The sequence below is a fragment of the Heptranchias perlo genome, chromosome 5 (assembly GCF_035084215.1).
Source record: "Heptranchias perlo isolate sHepPer1 chromosome 5, sHepPer1.hap1, whole genome shotgun sequence".
Taxonomy (NCBI): Eukaryota; Metazoa; Chordata; class Chondrichthyes; order Hexanchiformes; family Hexanchidae; genus Heptranchias; species Heptranchias perlo.
The window spans coordinates 33,599,276-33,623,261 of record NC_090329.1 but is presented as its reverse complement, the minus strand read 5'-3'; the positions used below and the strand labels follow the sequence as shown (position 1 = coordinate 33,623,261).

Sequence of the window (23,986 nt, the reverse complement as noted above, 5' to 3'; positions counted from 1 at the left end):
GTGGTTAGGCGTAGAGCGACCTAACCAATGGTACTTAAAGGGACCACTACGGGTGGCTCAGAAGAATGGAAAAGGTAAGTTTTTAAAAGATTTTTGTGGGACGAGGAAGAAAACGAATGCTGCTCCTGGCCCCACGAAAACCTTTCAGCCTACTGCCTGCACCTCCATACCACATTCCTGTGACTCCCCCCCACCACTACCAAGCCATTACTTCTGGCTCAGCTCCATGTAGGAGCCACCGGTTTTCCTTTCCCTCCCTTACCCAGAATGGCGATTGCCTGTGAAGCTCATATGCTTATCAAAATGAGGCTCGACCATTAAAATGGCTTGGGTTTCTCACCGATGACATCACCCTAGTGAAAATCAGCCCTTATTTCTCCCTAATTAGATTCCCTGATTAACATAACGGCCTGTTTCAATATTGTATCATAGAATCATAGAAAGGTTACAGCATGGAAGGAGGCCATTCGGCCCATCGAGTCCGCGCCGGCACTATGCAAGAGCAATCCAGCTAGTCCCACTCATGCGCCCTTTCCCCGTAGCCCTGCAAATTTTTTCCCTTCAAGTACTTATCCAGTTCCCTTTTGAAGGCCATGATTGAATCTGCCTCCACCACCCCCTCTGGCAGTGCCTTCCAAATCCTAACCACTCACTGTGTAAAAAAGTTTTTCCTCATGTCACCTTTGGTTATTTTGCCAATCACCTTAAATCTATGTCCTCTAGTCCTTGACCCTTCTACCAATGGGAACAGTTTCTCTCTATCTACTCTGTCTAGACCCTTCATGATTTTGAACACCTCAATCAAATCTCCTCGCAACTGTCTCTGTTCCAAGGAGAACAACCCCAGCTTCTCCAGTCTATGCACATAACTAAAGTCCCTCATCCCCGGAATCATTCCAGTAAATCTCTTCTGCACCCTCACTAAGGCCTTCATATCTTTCCTGAAGTGAGGTGCCCAGAACTGGACACAATACTCCGGTCGTGGCCAAACCAGAGTTTTATAAAAGTTCATCATGACTTCCATACTTTTGTACCCTATGCCTCTATTTATAAAGCACAGGATCCTGTATGCTTTTTTAACCACTTTCTCAACCTGCCCTGCCACCTTCAACGATTTGTGCACATATACCCCCAGATCCCCCTGTTCCTGCACCCCTTTTAGAGTTGTGCCCTCTAGTTTATATTGCCTCTCCTCGTTCTTCCTACCAAAATGTATCACTTCGAATTTTTCTGTGTTAAATTTCATCTGCCACGTGTCCGCCCATGCCACCAGCCTGTCTATATCCTCTTGAAGTCTATCACTATCCTCCTCAGTGTTTACTACCCTTCCAAGTTTTGTGTCATCTGCAAATTTGGAAATTGTGCCCTGCATACCCAAGTCCAAGTCATTAATATATATCAAGAAAAGCAGTGGTCCCAGCACTGACCCCTGGGGAACACCACTGTACACCTCCCTCCAGTCCGAAAAACAACCATTCACCACTACTCTCTGTTTCCTGTCACTTAGCTAATTCTGTATCCATGTTGCTACTGCCCCCTTTATTCCACAGCCGCAATCTTGATGATAAGCCTACCATGCGGCACTTTATCAAACGCCTTTTGAAAGTCCATATACACCACATCAACTGCATTGCCCTTGTCTACCCTCTCTGTTACCTCATCAAAAAACTCTACCAGGTTTGTTAAACACGATTTGCCTTTAACAAATCCATGCTGGCTTTCCCTAATCAATCCACCCTCATCCAAGTGACTGTTAATTCTGTCCTGGATTACCGTTTCTAAAAGTTTCCCCATCACTGAGGTTAAACTGACTGGCCTATAATTGCTGGGTTTATCCTTACACCCTTTTTTGAACAATTCTCCAATCCTCTGGCACCACCCCTGTGTCTACGGATGTTTGGAAGATTATGGCCAGTACCTCCACAATTTCCACCCTTACTTCCCTCAGCAACCTAGGATGCATCCCATCCAGACCGGGTGACTTATCTACTTTAAGTACAGCTAGCCTTTCAAGTACCTCTTCTTTATCAATTTTTAGCCCATCCAGTATCTCAACTGTATTTTTTTTTATTCGTTCATGGGATGTGGGCATCACTGGCAAGGCCAACATTTATTGCTCATCCCTAATTGTCCTTGAGAAGGTGGTGGTGAGCCGCCTTCTTGAACCGCTGCAGTCCATGCGGTGAAGGTTCTCCCACAGTGCTGTTAGGTAGGGAGTTCCAGGATTTTGACCCAGCAACGATGAAGGAACGGCGATATATTTCCAAATCGGGATGGTGTGTGACTTGGACGGGAATGTGCAGGTGGTGTTGTTCCCATGTGCCTGCTGCCCTTGTCTTTCTAGGTGGTAGAGGTCGTGGGTTTGGGAGGTGCTGTCGAAGAAGCCTTGGTGAGTTGCTGCAGTGCACCCTGTGGATGGTACACACTGCAACCACGGTGCGCCGGTGGTGAAGGGAGTGAATGTTTAGGGTGGTGGATGGGGTGCCAATCAAGCGGGCTACTTTGTCCTGGATGGTGTCGAGCTTCTTGAGTGTTGTTGGAGCTGCACTCATCCAGGCAAGTGGAGAGTATTCCATCAAACTCCTGACTTTTGCCTTGTAGATGGTGGAAAGGCTTTGGGGAGTCAGGAGGTGAGTCACTCGCCGCAGAATACCCAGCCTCTTACCTGCTCTTGTAGCCACAATATTTATGTGGCTGGTCCGGTTAAGTTTCTGGTCAATGGTGACCCCCAGGATTTTGATGGTGGGGGACTCAGTGATGGTAATGCTGTTGAATGTCAATGGGAGGTGGTTAGACTCTCTCTTGTTGGAGATGGTCATTGCCTGGCACTTGTCCGGTGTGAATGTTACTATATCTTCCTTTACTGAGACTCTGGCAGCATCTTCTTCCTTGGTAAATACAGATGCAAAGTACTCATTTAGTACCTCGGCCATCCCCTCTGCCTCCATGAGTAGATCTCCTTTATGGTCCCTAATCAGCCCCACCCCTCCTCTTACTACCCGTTTACTGTTTACATGCCTGTAGAAGACTTTTGGATTCCCTTTTATGTTGGCCGCCAGTCTATTCTCACACTCTCTCTTTGCCCCTCTTATTTCCTTTTTCACTTCCCCTCTGTACCTTCTATATTCTGCCTGGTTCTCATTTGTGTTATCAACCTGACATCTTGTCATGCGCCCCTTTTTTCCATTTCATCTTACTCACCGTCTCTTTTGTCATCCAGGGAGCTCTGGCTTTAGTTGCCCTAACTTTCCTCCTTGGGGGAATGTGCCTAGACTGTACCCGAACCATCTCCTCCTTCAATTACAGTTTTGCCTGCCAGTCTTTGATTCCAATTTACCCGGGCCAGATTTGTTCTCATCCCATTAAAATTGGCCCTCCTAAAATTGAGTATTTTACTTCAGAGTGGTCCGTGTCCTTTTCCATTGCTGTTCTAAACCTTATGGATACTATGATCGCTGCTCCCTAAATGCTCTCCCACTGATACTTGCTCCACTTGGCCCACCTCAGTCCCTGGAACCAAGTCCAGCAATGCTTCCTTCCTCGTTGGGCCGGAAACGTACTGGTTAAGAAAGTTATCCTGAACACATTTCAAAAATTCCTCCCCCTCTTTGCCCCTTATATTATTATTGTTTTCCCAGTCTATATTAGGATAGTTGAAATCCCCAGTTATCACTAGTCTATAGCTTTTTCACCTCTCTGTAATTTCCCTGCAAATTTGCTCCTCCATATCCTTCTCACTACTTGGTGGCCTATATAATACATCCAGTAGTTTAATGGCACCTCTTTTATTTCTTAACTCTAACCAAATAGATTCTGTCATTGACCGCTCCAGGACTTCTATACACCTGTAACATATATAACAAGAATGTCAATAATGGCTCAATTACTTTTTGTAAAAATGACCTTTGAAGAAGAGCAACAGTTCCTGATAGTTTAATCCTTTTCTGGCAAGGCAATCTCAGCAGGTTTTGTCTTCTTGTACTATTCCAATATCATAACTTAGTCTAACACAATGTCCCAAGCAGGGCAAGAAAAAGATCCTTTTTCTATTCATGTAACAGAATTTTGAAAGAACTTCTGAACTGTTTGAACCTTCAGCTTTTAACCCCCTAGTTCTTTTGAAGTAGGGAATTTATAGCGGAAGTTAATAGTGTTACATTCAAATATACTGTTGCCAATGCTATGTACAAATATTCAGATAAATACATTATGCAGCTGAGCTAGACAGGATTTACACTATAAACAGAAATAAATATTCTGATTTAAACATATTTAACAAGTCCCCATTAATCAATGAAACAAGTGACTTTGACACCATTTACTCTTTAATTATGACAGCCATGAGAAAGTTCACACATTTGCACTAGTATCATTAGACTCGTATAGACAATGGGTTAAGTATTCCAGATCAAACACAAAATTTAAAAAAACAACTTTGTTTTCATTTGGACTTCCTTCTTCAATTGTCAAAATGCTGTCCACCATTGGTTAGGTGTGAGGTATCTTTTTCCAGGCTTCTGACAGTGTCATTTTCAATCTGGCCTCTAGGAGGTGCATGGGAGTTACACAGAACAACATCCTCCAGCTTTGCCTTCCTCCCTGTGGGGAAGTGATTGGGCCTTACCTCGAACATCCCCTTGAAAGCCTGACCATGATTGAGAAGTCACTTTTTGGGGAATTTTGGAAGCAAAACAATGGCCTCTTACTTTGTGACATGTCACGTTGGAGGACTAATGTGTAACTACGCCATCCTCAAATAATTATCGATAGACTTTTGCTGTCCAAACCACACAACACTGAACAAAATGTATGTTTTGACTGTAGAACAGGAAAAACATGTGGCTAAAAAGAAAAATGTATGGAAGTCTGAAATAACAACAGAAGATGCTGTAAATGCACAGCATGCCTATCAATATCTGAAATAAATGTTTCATCAGAACTCTCAGGCAGGCAGGAAAGCTCCAAAATAAAAAGAGAAAGAGAGTGGAGAACAACAGGTAAAGGATTTTACAAAGAGGCAGCTGGTAGGTTTAATTGACTTTAATTGACTTTAAACAGACTTAAAATGTTGGAAAAAGGTAAATGGTGCTCAACATTATATAAAGATCACCTCAGTTAGAGTGTAAAAAGAACATGGAAAGACAAAAGGTGAGCTAAACGGCTCCGAAAAAAAGATCGCAAAGTGGTGAAGAATGCAGTGGAAAAATCAGGGCGTCAGGTTGGGTTTAAATTTATTGAGGACAGAAGGCTGCAACAGTTGGAAGGTGAGACATAGTCCCTGAAGTTTGCAATGAGATTGGTTAAAGCATTGTAGGAGGCTCAAGACAAAAGATCAAAGTTAGAATGGGAGTAGGTGAAGTACCGAGCCACAGGAAGGTCAGGATCATGCTTGAGGACAGAATGGAGATGTTTAGCAAAGCAGGAGATTACACCATGAGCAACAAATATAGTATATTAGGTTTGAATTAAGTAAGTGCATGCCTCACATGAAAACAGTGTTTGGGGCACAGGACAACAGTGTGGAATAGGTTTGCCAACCTGGTTGGACATATTCCTGGAGGTTTCATCGTGTGACCTTATGCCTCCAACCACCCCACCCTCACACTTCCGCCATCGATCGCCTAGAACACCCATCCTCCCGATTTACCGCATTCCCCCACCAATTGGAAGGCAGACAACCTCTTCGTTACCCGATTGGATGATTCTTGACTGTCTGGCAAACTGCCTTTTTTCCAATCCCTAATATTTTTATAACTAATAAATGGAGGTGTTCCAAGAAAATGAAAAAAAAAACATGTTTTTTGAATGCCCCTATAATTTTTCTCCTAGATTGTTCAAGGCAGTCTCCAGGAGATTAATCTTTAATTCCTGGAGACTCCAGGACAATCCTGGAGGGTTGGCAACCTTAGTATGGAAGGCAACAAATGGATAGGTGCTATATTTGCTGTGGTTATAGGGAAAAGTGCTTGGGGAAAAGTAGCCAGTTATAGGGTGATGGAAAAGTAAATAAAAATGTCATTCAGGGACAGGAAATGAGGCAAATGCAATCAAGGACCTTCTTGAGTACAGATGAGGGAAACCTTGTGGGGAAAAAGGAAAATGGAGTCATGAGAGGTGATATCCTGCATTTAGCATTTAAGTACCTGCAGAAAAATTGGAGACTAATCATTTGCCCCTGTTTTGTTCCCGGAAAGCACTGCAATAAAATTTCCTCTGTGTGGCTTTTCAGGAGGTTGAACCCACTGTGGCTGAACTGGGCGCAGCAATGTAAATTGCATGCAAATGAATGTCAGAGACCTTTGCACTCAGATTTCCTGCTCTACTGCCAAGTACGGTTCAGGGGCATACTGCTCCCAGAAAAAGATAACACAATGGATTCCAGAGCTACTGTTTTGGAGCTATCTGTCTTAAGGGACAGGCTGGTATTGGAAAGAATGTTCTTTATTTTTGGCATTTTGAATAGATAGGAATGCTCCCTCCCCCTGACCATACACTGGCTCCTTGCCAGCTGTAATAAGAAGAGAAGCCTTACAGTCAAACCAGCTCCCTCCTCCTGTTCCTGCACAAATATTCTTTATGTCCACACTTAAACCTACCTGCCGCTGTTCTTGAACCTACCACTTCGCACAACAGTACTGCCTTTTTACCGGTTCTTTCCAAGGCAGACTGCAGAGGTGCCCAAACGCTGCTTAGCATGTTAGTAACATCCCAGCCCACAGGCAGCATGAACTCATTCGCGGGCAATGGAACCTTTAAATTAACATGAAGGCCACTGACATGCAAACCTGGCACACATAAATTAAAACCTTACCACAAGTCATTAGAAGCTAGCACTATAAAAATACTGCCCCATTACTTTTTTTTTTACAAACATAGATTTTCTGGGTTTCTCCCGGGGCCTTGTGTACCTGCCCCTTAAATGCTATTGCTGCCTGTAAGACCCAAATTGTTCCCAATCTTAATGTCTTCACTTGTCTATACCCAATAAGAGTGCCTTCAGCAGCGCCAGAAGTCTGCCCTTTTCATTATAATGAGGGCCAGCAGGAAATCCCAGAGCCCCATTACTTCCCCGGGCGCAGCACACACATTGCCCCTGAACAGCTCCTGCCCGGGAAATTCAGCCATATGGGAACGGATATGTTGGAGATGGGAATTAAATGAAAGGGATTGAGATGATTGGAAGGGTGGGACTAAACAACAAAGGTATTGTATTCTCACAATGCCTTTTGTATTGGAATTCGTGCCTCTTTCATAGTCAATGTGAAGAATTCAGTCCATAATCTTCTGAAAAAGTGCAGTACAAATGAACAATTTATTGTGAAATTTCTCTAAATCTATGCCACTTCTCACAATGTGCCAACACATATAAAATGATCTTAAATTTGAATGTTTATGGAAAGAAACTTTAAAAAAGAACAAAATGGGTAAAACATAGGTCCAGGTTTGACATGATGATCATCATAAGTAACAGCAACAGAAGCTTACGAACCTGTGAACTATACTAAACATGACCTCCGTGTTGGTCTCCCTAGTAGCTCAGTTGGTAATGCCCCGAGTATGGATCGAAACCATCCAGACCTGAAAAATACCCAATCAATGCTGAGTTAGCTGATCTGAATTAGGATAGCAGTATCTGGTTTTATGTTATATTCTTGTTAGGGTTCCTTAAATCTAGCACTGAATGATAAAGGAAAAACAATTAAATTTATAATGGTTTTAAAGAACTTCACATTCAGCAGTTCACTGTTAGCTTACAAACTCTTCTTGTCAAGCCTTAATCTAACAGGTTGCTTAACTGCAACATCAATACAGCATTTACCTGGAATTACCTAGAATGTACAGCACAGAAAGAGGCCATTCGGCCCAACTGGTCCATGTCGGTGTTTATGCTCCACACGAGCCTCCTATCACTCCTCTTCATCTAACCCTATCAGCATAAGCTTCTATTACTTTCTCCCTCATGTGTTTCTCTAGCTTCCCCTTAAATGTATCTATTCTATTCACATCAACTACTCCTTGTGGTAGCGAGTTCCATATTCTAATCACTCTCTGGGTAAAGAAGTTTCTCCTGAATTCCATATTGGACTTATTAGTGACTATCTTATATTTATGGCTCCTAGTCTTGGACTTCTCCCACAAGTTGGAAACATCTTCTCTACGTCTACCCTATCAAACCCTTTCATAATCTCCAGGTCACCCCTCAGCCTTCCATTTTCTCGAGAAAAGAGCCCCAGCCTGCTCAATCTTTCCTGTTAAGTACAACCTTTTAGTTCTGGTATCGTTGTAAATCTTTTTTGCACCTTCTCCAGTGCCCCTATATCCTTTTTATAATATGGGAGACCAGAACTGTTCACAGTACTCCAAGTGTGGTTTAGCCAAGGTTCGATACAAGTTTAACATGACTTCTCTGCTTTTCAATTCTATCTCTCCTGGAAATGAACTCGCTGATGTTAAGTGAAAATCTCTACAATATCATACTCAAACTGATTACAGTAGGGACACTACAGTTTGCCTCAACACTCTTGGCTAGAGAAGGAAAAAAAACAGCCAAGATTTCTGCTCCTCATCCCTATCTATTGGGCCAGATCTTGCTGGCACGGAGCATCTCGTGGCATAATTAGACTTTTTCCTGCATCCTTCAGCTTGAAATTTTTTTACGCCATAACTTGCAGGAAGTGTGAGCTGATAGCAGTGAGGGCAATGGGGCATCTGGGACCTTAGTGAACAGTGGGACCAACAGTCTATCTCCTTAACCAATGAGTTCTACGGATTGAGAAAGAAGCAGAGAAGGAGAATGAATTATAGTGGGTGAGTTAGTTAAATCAGGTACAGAAAGAGAAATAAAGAGAGAAAAAGAAAGATTGGATTAGAGAGAGAAAAAAAGAGACAGAAAGGAAAAGTAAGAAAAAAAATTTAAAATTTAAAATTTGACATTTTAAAAATCTACATGCAGGAATGAGATTGAACAGTTTTAATTGTTCCCTTTCTGGGCCAGAGAGGTTGAATGGCATTGCATTAACAATTATCACGTTGTTAAAAAGGTTCTTGGTCTGTTATGTTCCAACCCTAACTTTCTGCAGTGAGTTTAATGGGCAATTAATGTGTAAATCCAGCAAGTTCTTAAAAATAATGGGGAGGCTAAGGACGAGATGCCGTTTGTGCAAAGCAAACAGAGGATCGGCGTAAATCAACCAGCAAGTTCGACAGATTCACAACTCACGCCATTTATTTTAATTCGCTGAATTTGCTGGCTGATTTGCATCTTAATAACGGCCTGCGTCGTTAACATGCCTTTAATTTTCCAGCAAGTTTCGGCCCAATGAATCAGGTGGGGAAAAGATCAGGCCCAGCTCTGATGCCCCAGAGAGTGAATTCCCCACCATGAGTCAATAGGGCCGATAGTCTGAATGGACACTCCCACTGTGGACTTTCTCCCGCCAGGATCATAAAGCAGGAAATTACAAATGTACTCACCACGATTTTCTGTCCATTAAAATGAATATTTCTTGTTTAATATTCTGCTCAACAACTAACCATTTCCTCTGACCCCTTTCTTCTGCTCCCTCCAATACCCAGTGTGAGGAGCTTATTGTTTTATTGTCTTGAAGATTGAGTCAATCTGTTCAACCTTCTCCTCCAGCCCCAGCCCTTTCCTTAACTTAGTCCCAATCTCATAGTTTCCCCCCCAGTCACTTCCCTCAGTTCTCATTAGGCTTATCTGCTCCATGAGACTCACCTCCTGAACACACAATTACCTTTCCTTGGCCCATTGCTCACGGTCATTCTCAATGGCTCCTTTCCTTAGGCATTGTTCCCTTCGCCCCATTTCAAAACTGCTGTCCTGGCTCTCCTCAAAAATTCCATCCTTAGCATCCCTGTCCTCTTCAACTGCCAGTACGTGTCTAACCTTCCTTTTCTCTCTAATGTCCTGGAATGAGATGTCCCACCCAGCTCAGCACTCGTCTATCTCATCATTCCCTGTTTGAATCCTTCAGTCCAGTTTCTGTCCAGCCCACACTACCAAGACAGCCCAAGTGAAAGTCACTAATTAAATCTTTTGTAATTCCAACAGTGGTGCACTATCCCTCCTCGTCCTTTCCACAGTTTTCAAGCCATCCACAATTGACCAAGCCATCCTCCTTGACCATCTCTCCTCTGTCATCCACCTCCATGACACCATCCTTGCTTGATCCACTCCACCTGTTTTAAAATAGCTACCACATCCCTGCAATTGCTTTTCATCCTGGTTTGGGAATGTCCCAAGATTCCATCCTTGATCTGCTATTTCTAGTCAGATGCCGCCCCTCGGTGACATCTTATGGGGTCATCTTGTAGACATGCTGACAACACCCAGGTCCATTTCAAGAGCACAGCAATGCTAGTATTTAAGGAGTAGGTTTTCAAGGCTATTGCTTGCTTCTGGTGTGGAGCCTTACTGGACAATATTTCAGGCAGGAAATTACATAGAATTACGTAGAGTTGTACAACACAGAATCATGCCATTTGGCTCAACTGGTCGATGTCGGTGTTTATGCTCCACACGAGCCTCCTCCCACCTTACTTCATCTCATCCTATCAACATATCTTTCTATTCCTTTCTCCCTCATGTATTTAGCTTCCCCTTAAATGCACCTATGCTCTTCGCCTCAACCACTCCATGTGGTAGTGAGTTCCACATTCTCACCACTTCATGAGTAAAATTTTTTTCCTGAATTCCCTATTGGATTTATTACTGACTATCTTATATTTATGGCCCCTAGTTTTGGACTCCCCTACAAGTGGAAACATCTTCTCTACGTCTACCCTATCGAACCCCTTCATAATTTTAAAGACCACTATCAGGTCACCCCTCAGTCTTCTCTTTTCTAGAGAAAAGAGCCCCAGCCTTATCAGTCTTTCCTATAGCAGTAGCCTCTCAGTTCTGATATCATCCTTGTCCATCTTTGCACTTTCTCCAGTGCGCCTATATCCTTTTTGTAATATGGAGACTGGAACTGGACTATAACAGTCTATGGTTGATTCGCCGGTAGTGTTCCACCCCCCACCCAGTATTGGTAAAAGCTCCTGTATAGGCGCCGTGCATGCTGTAGTCAGTATTCTGTGGCACTTGCCGGCCAAACCAGCGGTTCTTAAAGGGACAGGAGCCAGCCACTACTCACCCCCCCTTCCTTTAGAAGTATATATTTTGCTTAGTATTGTTGAGACCATCTGGTCTGCCTCATAGTATATGCAAAGCGTTTTGTGAGGTAGCCTCCCCCAGAATAGCAGATTGTTAATACATGGTGTAATATTCAGATCAAAGGGAGCATAGAAAAATGTGTTGCTGCTAAAAGCTTTATTTGTTACTGCTGAGGAAGAGGTGCAGTAACGAATAGAGCTTTTAGCAGCAACAGTAAGGAAAGAGGCAACTAGAAAGCATTTACAATTCTTTCTGGCCGTTAGATTGAAAAAATAGGCTTCAGTGGCATTAGCAAGGCCCTGAGTTGATGTTGATTAAAGTATATGTCATGGTAATTGGCAAAGGAACCAGAGGTAAGATGAGGAGAAGTGTTTTTATGCAACAAGTTGTTACGATCTGGAATGCACTGCCTGAAAGGATGGTGGAAGCAGATGCAATAATGGCCTAGAATTTGCTGTAGCAGGGCAATGAACAGCGTCCGCCGTTAGTTAGACTTGCCCTTGCCCGTGTAATCTCGATGATATTTCACGCTGCAAGTTGCTGAAAGTGCGAGCTGATAACGTCGCAGTGAGGGAAACAGGGCATCTGGGACCTGAGTGAACAGGGCAAGTAACTGTATCTCCTTAACCAATCAGATTGAAAGATTGTGAAGTTATCAGCACAAGGACTGAGAAAGAAGTGTAAATTAGAATGGGTGAATTCAATGCCAAACCAGGTACAGAAAGAGAAATAAAGAGAGAGAAAGAAAGATTGGAAAGAGAGAGAGAAAAAAGAGACAGGAAAAGTTGAAAAAAAATGTAACTTAAATTTTAAAAAAATCTCCAACAAGAATTAATACCTGAAGAAATGAGATGCCACACATGTAATAGTTAATTTTCAGTGCCAGAGAGGTCGACTTTCAGTAAGTAACACTAATCCCATCATTAAAAGGGTACTTAGACTGAAATGGACAAGGCTTAACTTTCTGTGACAAGTTTAGTTCATATCTACCATGCAAGTACAGCAACTTCACGCCGTTTAATGCATTTCAATGGTGAGGCAGACAGCGAGATGCCGTTTATGCAAGGCTGACGGCAGAGCGGCGCACCTCAGACAGCAACTTTTGGATTTCCGTGTTTAACCGCGCATCTGCCCTCGCCTGAAGTTGCTTTAGCATTTGCGCATAAATAACGGTGAGCGCCATTAGCCTTGCCGTTATTTTGACAGCAAATTCTGGGCCATTCCTTTCAAAAAGGAATTGGATAAATACTTGAAGGGGAAAAATTTGCAGTGCTATGGGGAAAGAGCAGGGGCACGGGACTAATTGGATAGCTCTTTCAAGAGCCGGCACAGGCACGATGGGCTGAATGGCCTCCTTCTGTGCTGTATCATTCCAAGATACTATGATTTTATGTGTAGTTATAATGGATGCTGCTCCAAGAGAAAATAATGTTGAAAAAAAGATAAAGGAAAGCCAGCAGTGATGAACATGCATTCAATTATTTTTGATTATGCCTGGATCAGACTGGCACATTTTAACACCATTACTGAATATGAATTTACAAATCAAATGATGGGTTTAAGACGGTCCGCCAATTATTTCCCCCTAACAATGTAAAAGTTTTAGTCATATTAGCACTTTCAGAAACACAGATGAGTAACAAAATAGTGTTAAGGTTAAAGAAGAAACCTCAGGTAGATATTTTTATTTTGTTTAAAACAAAATGAAACAGAAAACATCAAAATGATGGATTGTATCTGCAGTTGATATCTCGGTGAGTAAAATTTAAATTCCGAATTGTGTGTAGTAATTCAACAATTTTTGTGATTTTTAACTTGTAATTATATTCCCTAGGGATAGAGAACGATGAAGAAATCAAGCAGCTGGATGAAGAAATTAAGGAATTAAATGAATCTAATTCCCAGGTGGAAGCAGACATGATCAAGCTCAGAACCCAGGTAGCATTTTTTTTTAAATCTCAGCATTCTGTGCATGCCCAAAAAATCACCCTCCTGGCAAAAGGTGCTGCTTATTATCAAAAAAAAAATCACCTATCCCTGAATCAAATTGGATCGAGCAGACTGCTTCCTGGTCTCTCCACCGTGAACCCATCCATCCCCACCCATCCTCCACCTCCCAAACATGGGCAAGTTCTTGGACTTCCTCCTAACTGCTGCCCATCAGTACATCCAACTGGTGATAGCCAGACCCTGCCACTTGGTCAATGTGGATTGAGACAGTCCGAGAAAATCGTGCACAGACCAAAGGCAGAACCAGGTGAAATTTCTAAAAAATCTGGTCTTGGTTCCTGCCTACTGCCACTGGTTAGTTGGCAATATTATCCACATAGCTGTGTGGGACATGCTCCAACATTCACAAATGGAGCACCTCACAGAGCTGTAGCTACCTATCAGACACTGATTTATGTTGCCGTTATACAAGCTAATGGTAATTGCAGAGTGTGATTTGCAACTAGCAACGTCTGAGTTAAGCTGCAGGCTGCGAATCACCTTCTCAGGACCTGGACAGAGCTCTGCTCCTGGCCAGTAAACCTTTCAATGTTTTGAAAGTGCGTGGGAGCATCAGCTTTCTTAAAACATTGCTTAAGTTTATTTTAAAAATGCTGAAAAGGTTCAAAAGAGCAACTGGGCACTTTTTAAACCCAGTGTGACACCGCTCTGGAGTTAACCTAATGTGGGTCAAGCCCAAGTAGTGTGAGCTAGCCTCCCCAAAGTGATCTCACTGCCGTGCTCCAGAGTCAGTTCAGGTCCTGACTTGAGAGTTATACTGTCACTTTAGTGTTGCTGAAAAGGGGAAGCCACTTCACAGTGACATAAAAGTGACAATATAATGGCACCCTCAGTGATCGAGTGGATCAGCACAAATGAACACTACTACCGCTCCCATGAAATGGACTCCAAGCACATTTGCTACCCAAGTCACTATAAAACTTGTTCACTATCCCACTGTACTGTTCATATTGTATATTGTGGAACTAATGTATGATGAAGTGTTGTTGCCAAAGAATAATTGCAAAAAAAAAGTCTCGAAGTACTCCAGCTGAAATTCTCTATAATAAATTACTTGGATATTATATAACAGAAAGCATTTATTCATTTATATTTTCCCTCCTTTAGGTCCCCCACACCATGCATCAATCCCTGGCTGAGAGGGGGGTAGGTGATCTGCTGTCTTTGCCACTTTGTAACAGGCTACTCAGAGCTCTTCCGGAGTGTCCCAGGTTGACTTGCATGCTGGCGTTTAAGTCTGAGCCGGTGGGGAAGCATCTGCTGGCCTTTGCTCTGCAATTCTCACGGTTACCTGGCTGAGATCATCAGATGTAAACCCATTTACTATCACTCAGCAGTTTGGTGAATTACTAAACCAGCCCAATTTCCAACCGGAGCATCAAATGCATATTTTTGTCAATATTTAGAAACTCTGCTAAAAAGAAGGAAAGGTGTTTTTTTTTTAATTTACAAGGAATAAAGACCTTCTAAGTAGTAGCGATAATCTTCAGTGTATAAAGCATGGATGTACATTCACAATTCCCCCAATCCCCATCTCTTCTCCTGAATATATTTCATAGGAAAACACTTGCGTTACTATTTTTGTACAACCTGGGACTGGATGCAGCATTATCAGCCCATCAGCATTGCCAGACAATGTGGATACATCATCACATTAGATAACCATGAATGGGACACTCTAACTGCCAGATTGCCATTGATTAGATTCCAGTACTAAACTGTCCGAAATTGAATGCTTTCTATTGGACTACTAATCAATTACTAGGCTCCAACCACAGACAAGCACTTTTCTTTTTAGGTACTCTTACGGTGGGAAGCTGATGGCCTGATTTTCACAAAGCTGGCATAGACACAAGCTTTGAAATTACTGTTGGCGATAATAGCAGATCAACATTTAACATGTAGGTATGATATTCCTTTGTCCATTATTTTAGCACAGGCATTAATCTGTTTATTTCAAGCGGATTAACACAGCTGATAAAATAGTGGACCATGGAATGTCATAGAGATGGGTTAATTATTCGTCCGCTAATATTGCCAACACTAATTTCCAGGCTATGGAGGAGCAGTTTTCAAATGACAGGCCACCCAAACACAAAAGCAACTGAATTAGGCAAAAGTCAAGAATTTATGAATTAATCCAAGATGACCCAATTCAAGTCACCTTGGCCTTGAAATTACACTATACAAAGATTAGCAGACGAGCATTTAATGCATTTGTATGCAATTCCTTTATTCACAATTCTAATGAAGGCACTAAATCGTTTAAAATAAAGGAATTGTATAGGAGCGTGCTAAGCATTCATACACTAATCTTCACAAAGCAGAATTTCAAGGCCTTTGGCTTCTGAATTTGGTTTGGAACTTTTCCCTAATTTTTGTTTATTCAGAATTAACATTGTATTTTAATTGGCACAGTACTTTTCGGATTACCAAGTAACATTGCATATTTTAGTTTTTGGATTATTAATTGTATTATTTTTTGGATTACTAATTGATATTATATGCTTTATCTTTAAGATTGCTAATTGGTATTGTATGATTTACCTTTAGGATTACTAATGGTATTGTATGATTTACCTTTAAGATTACTAATTGGTATTGTATGATTTACCTTTAAGATTACTAATTGACACTGTATGCTTTATCTTTAAGATTACTAATTGGCAGTATCTGCTTTACCTTTAAGATTACTAATTGGCATTGTATGCTTTGCTTTGCAGATCACAACGATGGAGAATAACCTAAAAACGATAGAAGAAGAAAACAAAGCAATTGAACAACAGAACGAGTCCCTTCTGCATGAGTTGGCCAATCTTAGTCAGTCTCTGATCCATAGTTTGGCCAATATCCAACTGCCACACATGGTAAGGTCTAAAATAAAAGTATTTATATTATGCATTTATCAAAATGATGGCATGACAGAACTGCAATCATTTTACAAATTTACACAGTAAATTGCTAGAAGGTGTTGCAGCAATATTTTGACAAATCTGTTTAAAATCTACAAAGTAATATGCTAATAATTCTTATTTGTCAGAGAGAAAGTCTTTCTCCAAGATTTTGGGGTTGATTTTAAGCCCCGAGGAGGTTTTTGGCAGGGCAAGTGCGAAATGCACTCGCTGGCCTAAGTTTCAGGGCCAGGGTATTTTAATTCTCAAGCCTCATTTAAATGCCTAGGGCAGGAAGTGGGTGAGAGCAGCAGCTGGCAGGGGAAGATCTGGCAGCCAAGGGCCATCCACAAGCTTACAGGTAAATGGCAGGTAGGAAGTTTTGAGAGGGTTTCGAGGAAGGGAGAGGGGTGTCTGGGGCAGGGGAAGCCACGACTTTCCTTTGTGGGGCCCAGAGGAGGACTCCTGCTCCCCCCCCCCCCCACCGGCCTCACAAATGAATGTTTCATACCTTTGGAGGACTTCCTCTGTCTGCTGACCTGCTTCACTTGATGGGAAAGCCACAGAGGTTTCCCCACTCAGGCCCCAGTTGAAATGCAATCAAGGTTCTTTTCATGTAATAGGATTTGGATCTGTATAAGTTCATGAGGCCCCTGCCTGCTTTAGGCTGGTGCCTCATGCACCTGCATAACTTTCCAGGTTAAAATTGGAAATGGCGTGAAAGGGTCGAGTTAACAGATCCACCCAAATTTCTTTGTATGCAGAAAAACAACTGGTTGTAATTATTCTAATGCACCATTCATGTTCCTGCCATACCTTCTCTCTGTAGCTAATGATACCTTCTCAATTGCTGCTATGTTTTTTCTGGCACAGAGGCCTGCACCTCATTCATCTCCATGTTATTCACACTCGGGGTGATCTAGCCCTACCTAAACAGCAAAGATCACATAACTCACAAACATCTCCAATGAAAGTGATGGTTTTTGAGATGCGACACATTTTCTATCGAAATATTGATTGTATCACTGCCTGTTAAATAAATTGTGAAAATACCTTTCATCTGTGAAAATCTGATTTTCAATTTTTATAAAAATAATTATGAAGGGATAATTAATTCATTAGTTACCTGATACTCAGCCTTTGAAGTCTCATCTGTTAGCATGGATGGGTGTCACACGAAGAAAGACTACTGACCAGAATGAATAATGTAGGATGTGAGATTGGATAGGTATTCTGGAGTTTAGCTTGATTTACCTTTGTGGGATAGAAAGAAACAAGTAGATCCTTTACATCAGAATTTAAATGGACGAGGTAGAGGCCAGGATAGAGCAGGTTGTGCATAGTCTGTAAAAGGAATAGACTTGATGTGCCAAATGGTATAACCCATTCCACACTTTGTTGTGACCTTACATTCTTAGGTATTTTAAAAGTGCTATAAATTTTTATATTTTGAAGTCATTAAAAAATTACAAAGTCTATGATGCATTTTTGGTTTAGCTTACAATAACAGGACAAAATATGAGCTCACTTCGAAGGATGTTTGAACACAACCCCTAGTCTCAAATTTGTCCCATGCTGTTTCCTGCCAACTTCATAAGTTCAGGGTGAACTCCAGCATTGATAACTACTATACCACAATGAGATCTGAGTATACTAAAGGTATTTAGCTATAGTTCACAAAGAATACAAAATGTTAATGACAACTAGGAACATAGGAATAAGAGTGGGCCATTCAGCCCTTCGAGCCTGTTCTGCCATTCAGTTACATCATGGCTGATCCGTACCTCAACTCCATCTACCCGCATTTACCTGTTCCATATCCCTTGCTACCCTTACCTAACAAAAATCTATCAATCTCAGAGTTTAAAATTTCAATTGACCCAGCATCCACAGCTTTATGGGACAACAAGTTCCAGATTTCCACTACCCTTTGTGTGGAAAAGTGCATCCTGATTTCACTCCTAAACGGCCTAGCTCTAATTTTAAGATTATACCCTCTTGTTCTGGATTCCCCCACCAGAGGAAATAGTTTCTCTGTACCCTATCGAGTCTCTTATTGATTTTAAATACCTCAACTAGATCACCCCTCAATCTTCTAAACTCAAGGCAATACAAGCCAAGTTTATGCAACCTGTCCTCATAATTTAACTCTTTAATCCCTGGTACCCTGCTGAATCTGTGCTGTACTCCCTCCAAGGCCAGTATATCTTTCCTGAGGTTTGGTGCGCAAAACTGAATACAGTACTCCAGATAGGGTCTGACCAAGGGTCTGCACAACTGAAGCATCGCTTCCTCACTTTTATATTCCAACCCCTTTGACATAAAGTCCAACATTCCATTAGCCTTTTTGATTACTTTTTGTACCTGTGTACATTAGTTTTTTGTGATTTGTGTACATGGAAACCTAAATCCCTTTGCTCCTTCACAGCTCCTAGTCTCTCACCATTAAGAAAATATTCTGTTTGTCTTTCTCAATCCAAAGTGGATGACCTCACATCTGCCATAATTTTGCCCATTTTCTTCTAAAAATCAAATTATCATTTGAATAGGGCGCTGAAAGCTGCACATTAAAAGCCTGATTTGTTAAAACTAACTTTATGTTGCTGTTAAAGAATTAAGCCTATAAATCACACTGTGCAGTATAAATATCTGAATGTGTCTCCCATTCTTACAAGTCCAGAATTTTAATGGATGTGTTCACCTCTTTAAAATAAATAGCTTAAACCAGTTAAAATAGCAGAAAAAAGCCTCGAGATCACTCCATTAGTGTGCAAACGGAAATAGTTGTGTTTATGTAACGTTTTTGATCATAAGCAGGATTCAATCTTCTCAAAGTCAATCTTGCATGGGCTTCAGTGTACTAAACTCACCAAAGCCAATTGTAGCACTCCCAGCGTCAAACAGTTGAGAGTAGTTAACTCAATGTAGGCGTGGCCCTTCCTGGTCTATATAGCTTAGCTAATCACTATGTGAACCTGGAACCCTGTTTCACCCTTGATAAAAGCTACATAATTTGTTATATTCTGCAGCACATGGATTGGGTACAATGGATCATTTTACCTCTGGAATCTGAGTTTCAATCCAACCCAGATTAATATGATAAAAATCACTTCTTTGATGGTAGTACGGGTCCTAAATGAAATTAGTTTGGGCAGTGTAAATGTTATCCCTAGTGGGTGCACAGCACAAAACTTCCTAATTTTTTGGCACTATTTTGCAAATGTTGGCAGTCTTGCTTAGAGATCACCAAGGATTTTGGATGTGCAAAATTGAAATATCATGTTGGTGCCATGGGGTGTTCCTTTGAGGTCAAAGTCAAGGCACATTTCTAGAGATCATTTTAACCTGCTAATAACCTGGCATAACCTGGGGAATTAAACGGTATTACTCCCCAGCACTGATATCACTCACCTTGAGTACAAAATAATAGATCTGAATAATCAGTAATGGCGCAAGCAACTTTTATTGTTTTCTGATCTGTTATGTGTTAGAGAGCTTCACCGTCTACTGCCACTAAATGCTTACTTTGTATTCCTCTAACAATTATTCTGGAGTTTGGCTACATGCTTGATTTAACAAATAGAAACCATGCATAGTGCATTACCTATACAGATATACTGGAAGCTTAAATTTGAACAAGTATGCATGAAGCATAACTTTGTATGACATTTTACTGTTGAGAAAAATTAATTAGAGTAATTGAAAAATTAACTAATCAGTAAAGACTAAGAGGCTTCTTACCTGCAAGAGGATGCATTGCACTGTTTATCAGAGATTGTGTATTGTGTACAAATGTAATGGTGTGCAATACCTTTGTATCAACTATTCTTATTTGCTGCATGGCAGGGATTTTTTTCATAAGGTGCATGACAATTATTTCTTTTGTTGCATAGGATCCAATAAATGAGCAGAATTTTGATGACTACGTGACGACTTTAACGGACATGTATACAAATCAAGATCGCTATCAGAGCCCTGAAAACAAGGCCCTGCTGGAAAACATAAAGCAAGCTGTAAAAGGAATTCAGGTCTAAGGACCTCTTTCCACTTTTAAGAGAGATCTTGCTAGGATGCCTCACGTTTTTGCTGCTCTAATTTACCAGACAGTGTTGAATATCGAAACTTTATTTCTGTTACAAAAGGTGTTATGCGTAGGAGACTTCATAATGATTTTATGTCCTGCTTTGAAAATAGTAATTGCATTTAATATATAGTTTTTAAAAACATTCACATTTTGTACGTTTTCATATGAGATGACATAGTGTAATATGCCATGTAATGTTTATAGCTGCCAACGTATGCACTTTTTTTGAGTGTATACTCTTGAATGGTTGACGGAACAAAAATGAGTAGGATATGAATTCTTTCAAATGCTTTACAAAAAGGGAAGGATTTAATATTACAAATTGAATTTGACAGATAACAGAAAGCTTGGGAGCATGTGAGCTATGATCTGACTATGTATCGCTATCACTTGGATACTCTGATTTTGTGTCTCATATGGGGGATTGTGTTTTACAGAATTTAAAAAAAAAAGAATTTATGTGCATATTGTTTAATAGACAAGGATTGGTAGCGAAAATGCTCTAGTTTTGAACAACGCTTTAAAAATATTATGTGCTTTAGTTTTAAAAGGATTACAATTAGGTGGGGACACTCAAATGAAATTATTGTTTTGGGATTTTAGAACAGTGAATGAAATAATGAGTAGCTTTAAGATTGATTTAGTTAAGGTTTGGCGAATAGCCCTATGTCCTCACTATCCTGCATTACTTCTAGTTAAAAAAAGAGCAGTGGGGTTAGTGGTAAAAACAACGTAGCCCAGTGAGGGCCAAGGGCTAAACTCCAAGACAAGGTAACTTGACAGAAGGATTACTTACACACTGCACTGATTGGTGTTGTGACTTCAGCAGCCTTCTAGGCCATAAGATGCTTACAGCAATGCACTTCAATGAACATAGGACGGCCACTGAATGCCACAGCACACTTTCTGTGAAGTTAATTTGTCTTGCAGTTTACAGTACGTGTTTATCTGTACTATGGGTCTCTGTAGAAGGAAGTATGGGTTTTATACCTTATTAATAATTTCATCTGACTGGAAATTACAGGGTCACTGTCCCTATAAACCTGCCAGTTCTACTTTGCACTTACCTTGTCCTATATCCACAGTGTAATAAGGTGTGCAATTGCTGATGCCGTCAGTCACATGACACAAATCGCATGAGTCTGAACAAACGAAACACAGAAGCCAATGTGGCAGGCGTTGCGGTGATAGCCGTAATGGAAACTACTGGGTACAATGATGTCATAACAGGAAATATGATACAATGTTCAATGTGAATACATAATCCCAGCAGCACTTTATTCATAGTCGTTGTGCAAAACTTGCAAAGTTTTCCCAATGGACAAATTCTTAACTAGCTGGGAAAAGATTCTGTAATTACTCTGGGTCCGTGCAGCATTGAGCCTGCACGGTGCCCACTTTCTGTTGTGCTATTAGTTGTAGCTGCCATGTTCAGAATTGCCTTTTTGAGAGCTAAAGCAAGGTGCTTGTCTTTCACCTTATGCCATATATATACATATATACTTGCCCTAGCCTCTTTTAGGGCTTTGTTCTTCATTGACTGCATATGCCTTTTTTTCCACTGCATTGTGTCTGCAGCTTCTATGCCAATATAGTAATGCTTTTAATAGAGTAAGAGCTAGTTTGACTTTTGGATTATTACTGTTCTCACCTATGTAAATGGAAAAGGGATTTTAAGCACAAATCTGCTGCTGATCTAATGTTGGTACATAATATCGAATCAAAACGTACCTGTGACTCCGACATAGTGAACACAGACGTGTCACATATTAGAATGCTAACATTTCATAAGGATTATTGCAGATTCGTCAGAGTTTATTTATAATAACTTATTGTTCATATTCATTTCTAAGTTAATTTAAGTGATATTCATTTATTAAGACAGGATTTTGTATAAACTATTTATTGTGCACTCTGTGGAACTGAAGTTTGATTTATTTTTGTACAACACAGCATGGATTTGTTGACATTTTAATTTTGCTATAAATGTGTGAAATCACAAGTTGCTGTGATGATTCATTTTTAAATTGTGAACTTTGTACAATTTTGTCATGCTGGATGTTGACACATCTTACTATAAATAAAATCGTGTTGCCACATTTGTAGCACAGTGGTTCTCTGATCAGTGTTAACATTTTAACTTTATTGTATGTACTGGCAGCTGTGGCAAATAAATATTCAGCTAATATAATAAGTATTTCATGAACTCTGCCCTCTTATTGTCATACTTTTGCATGCCAGGCCTTAACAGGCATGGACCTCGTTTATGCATGCAATTGTGTAATCTTGGGGCTCACTATAGGCTCTATGGCCTTCCAGGGAGTTACGCCCTTGATGTTACCTCTAAAAAAGCTCCAGGAATAAGACATGAGGACACAGAAATTAGTTAAAGGACATAGCATTTTTAAAATGTAAGAAAAACAGGATAATGGAAAACCAGACTTGACCTGAGGGTAGCCTTCTCAGTGGGAAGTCAAATTAAATTAAAATAAATCTCCAAATGAGGAACCGCTCTCCTGCTGCCACAGCAGGTGGTTACAATGCCCTGGATGTCTCTGATTGCCTTGTATTATAGTCTGAGTGAGTGAGATGAGCCTATCATTTCTCTGCAAATCTTTCCTTTTACTGAAAGAGGGGCAATGCCACAGTGAATGGAAAAAAAAGTATCTTTAAATAAGAATACTTTCCACATTGTGTCAGCTTGTCAAGTAAATATTGTAATATAAAATAACGTGTTTAATTATTCAGTTAGTGGTATATAAATTATGGGCTTAATGCACCAAATGCTTTGAAGAAAAGTGTAAGATGGTTAAATTCCAGACCAATTGGAGGCATGTTGCTATGATAATCAAACCAGATGCTAAATGGATGCTGCCAGTGTGGCTTCTCTATTTTAAATTGTTTCATTGCTATGTATGTAAAATTTTCATTTGTGTTCATAAAATCACCTATGCTATACATGCAGATGAGCTATTATAGTTATAATTAGTCTTAGTTGCACACAAAGGCACAGATGTTGGGGGCATCATTGTACTAGAGATTTTAAGATATATGTACATACATTTGAAGATAAAGGTCGTTAAGCCCATCAAGCTTCCCCCATCCAGATAAGATGCAACCATGTACACCATTTATGCACCATTTAACCACTCAATCTCCTTGGAGAGGCAAAAAAGAACACAGAAAAAAATAGAAAAAGCTCTGTGGAAAGAACGGAGAGTTGGGAGGAGAGGCATAGGACATTAAAATAAAAAGCCGCTGGCAAGAACCTAATTGGACAAGTGAAAATTATATTGTTTAAGTTAGTTGCAAAGGTTGTTGATTTTGATTAAAATATAAAGTTGGTAGCAAGTACCTTCGGTGCACAAAGGAACAGTAAGGTGTTTGCAGTCATTTCTTTTTTCAATTTTTGACTTTTTAATTTTCATAGTTTTTAAATCTTTTATAAAGAGCAGCGCAGGGCATGGGGGGGGGCTGTCACTGCACCAGCGAGAGGAGACAAGGTATGACCTGAGGGTTAAATAAACAATATTTAGACAGGTAGCATATTTGGGGGGGGGGCAGGGCGATGTAGGGGAACACATATATTTATTCAAATTAAAAAGAAATTTGGGAAGTGCATCTTTTTTCAGGGACAATGTTTTGTTGAACCTCAGGAATCGGCGAAGAGAAGGCCCGCAGGAGCAGGTAGGAGCCTGAGCATGTTTAAAATTTTAGCGGGCAGGTGGGAGGCAAAAGAGTGGCAAAACTCTAAAGAAAGAGAAAAAAATAAAGTTAACATTAAGTTGTTTAAAAAAAACAAAAATAGATAAAAGTTAAAAT

General features: G+C 40.6%; 1 protein-coding gene across 2 annotated transcripts in view; it reads left to right on the top strand.

Moving 5' to 3' along the window:
- Positions 1-22,045, top strand: part of LOC137321352 (myelin transcription factor 1-like protein) — a 238,022-nt gene extending 215,977 nt beyond the window's left edge. Inside the window, exons 19-22 of one of the 2 annotated variants that reach the window (XM_067983738.1) lie at positions 13,014-13,120; positions 13,396-13,398; positions 15,913-16,056; positions 19,974-22,045. In XM_067983738.1, the coding sequence (XP_067839839.1) occupies positions 13,014-13,120; positions 13,396-13,398; positions 15,913-16,056; positions 19,974-20,114 (395 nt within the window). In that variant the 3' untranslated portion in view covers positions 20,115-22,045. The remainder of the gene's footprint in view (positions 1-13,013; positions 13,121-13,395; positions 13,399-15,912; positions 16,057-19,973) is intronic. The other variant, XM_067983737.1, reaches the window with a different exon arrangement.
- Positions 22,046-23,986: the final 1,941 nt, after the last annotated feature.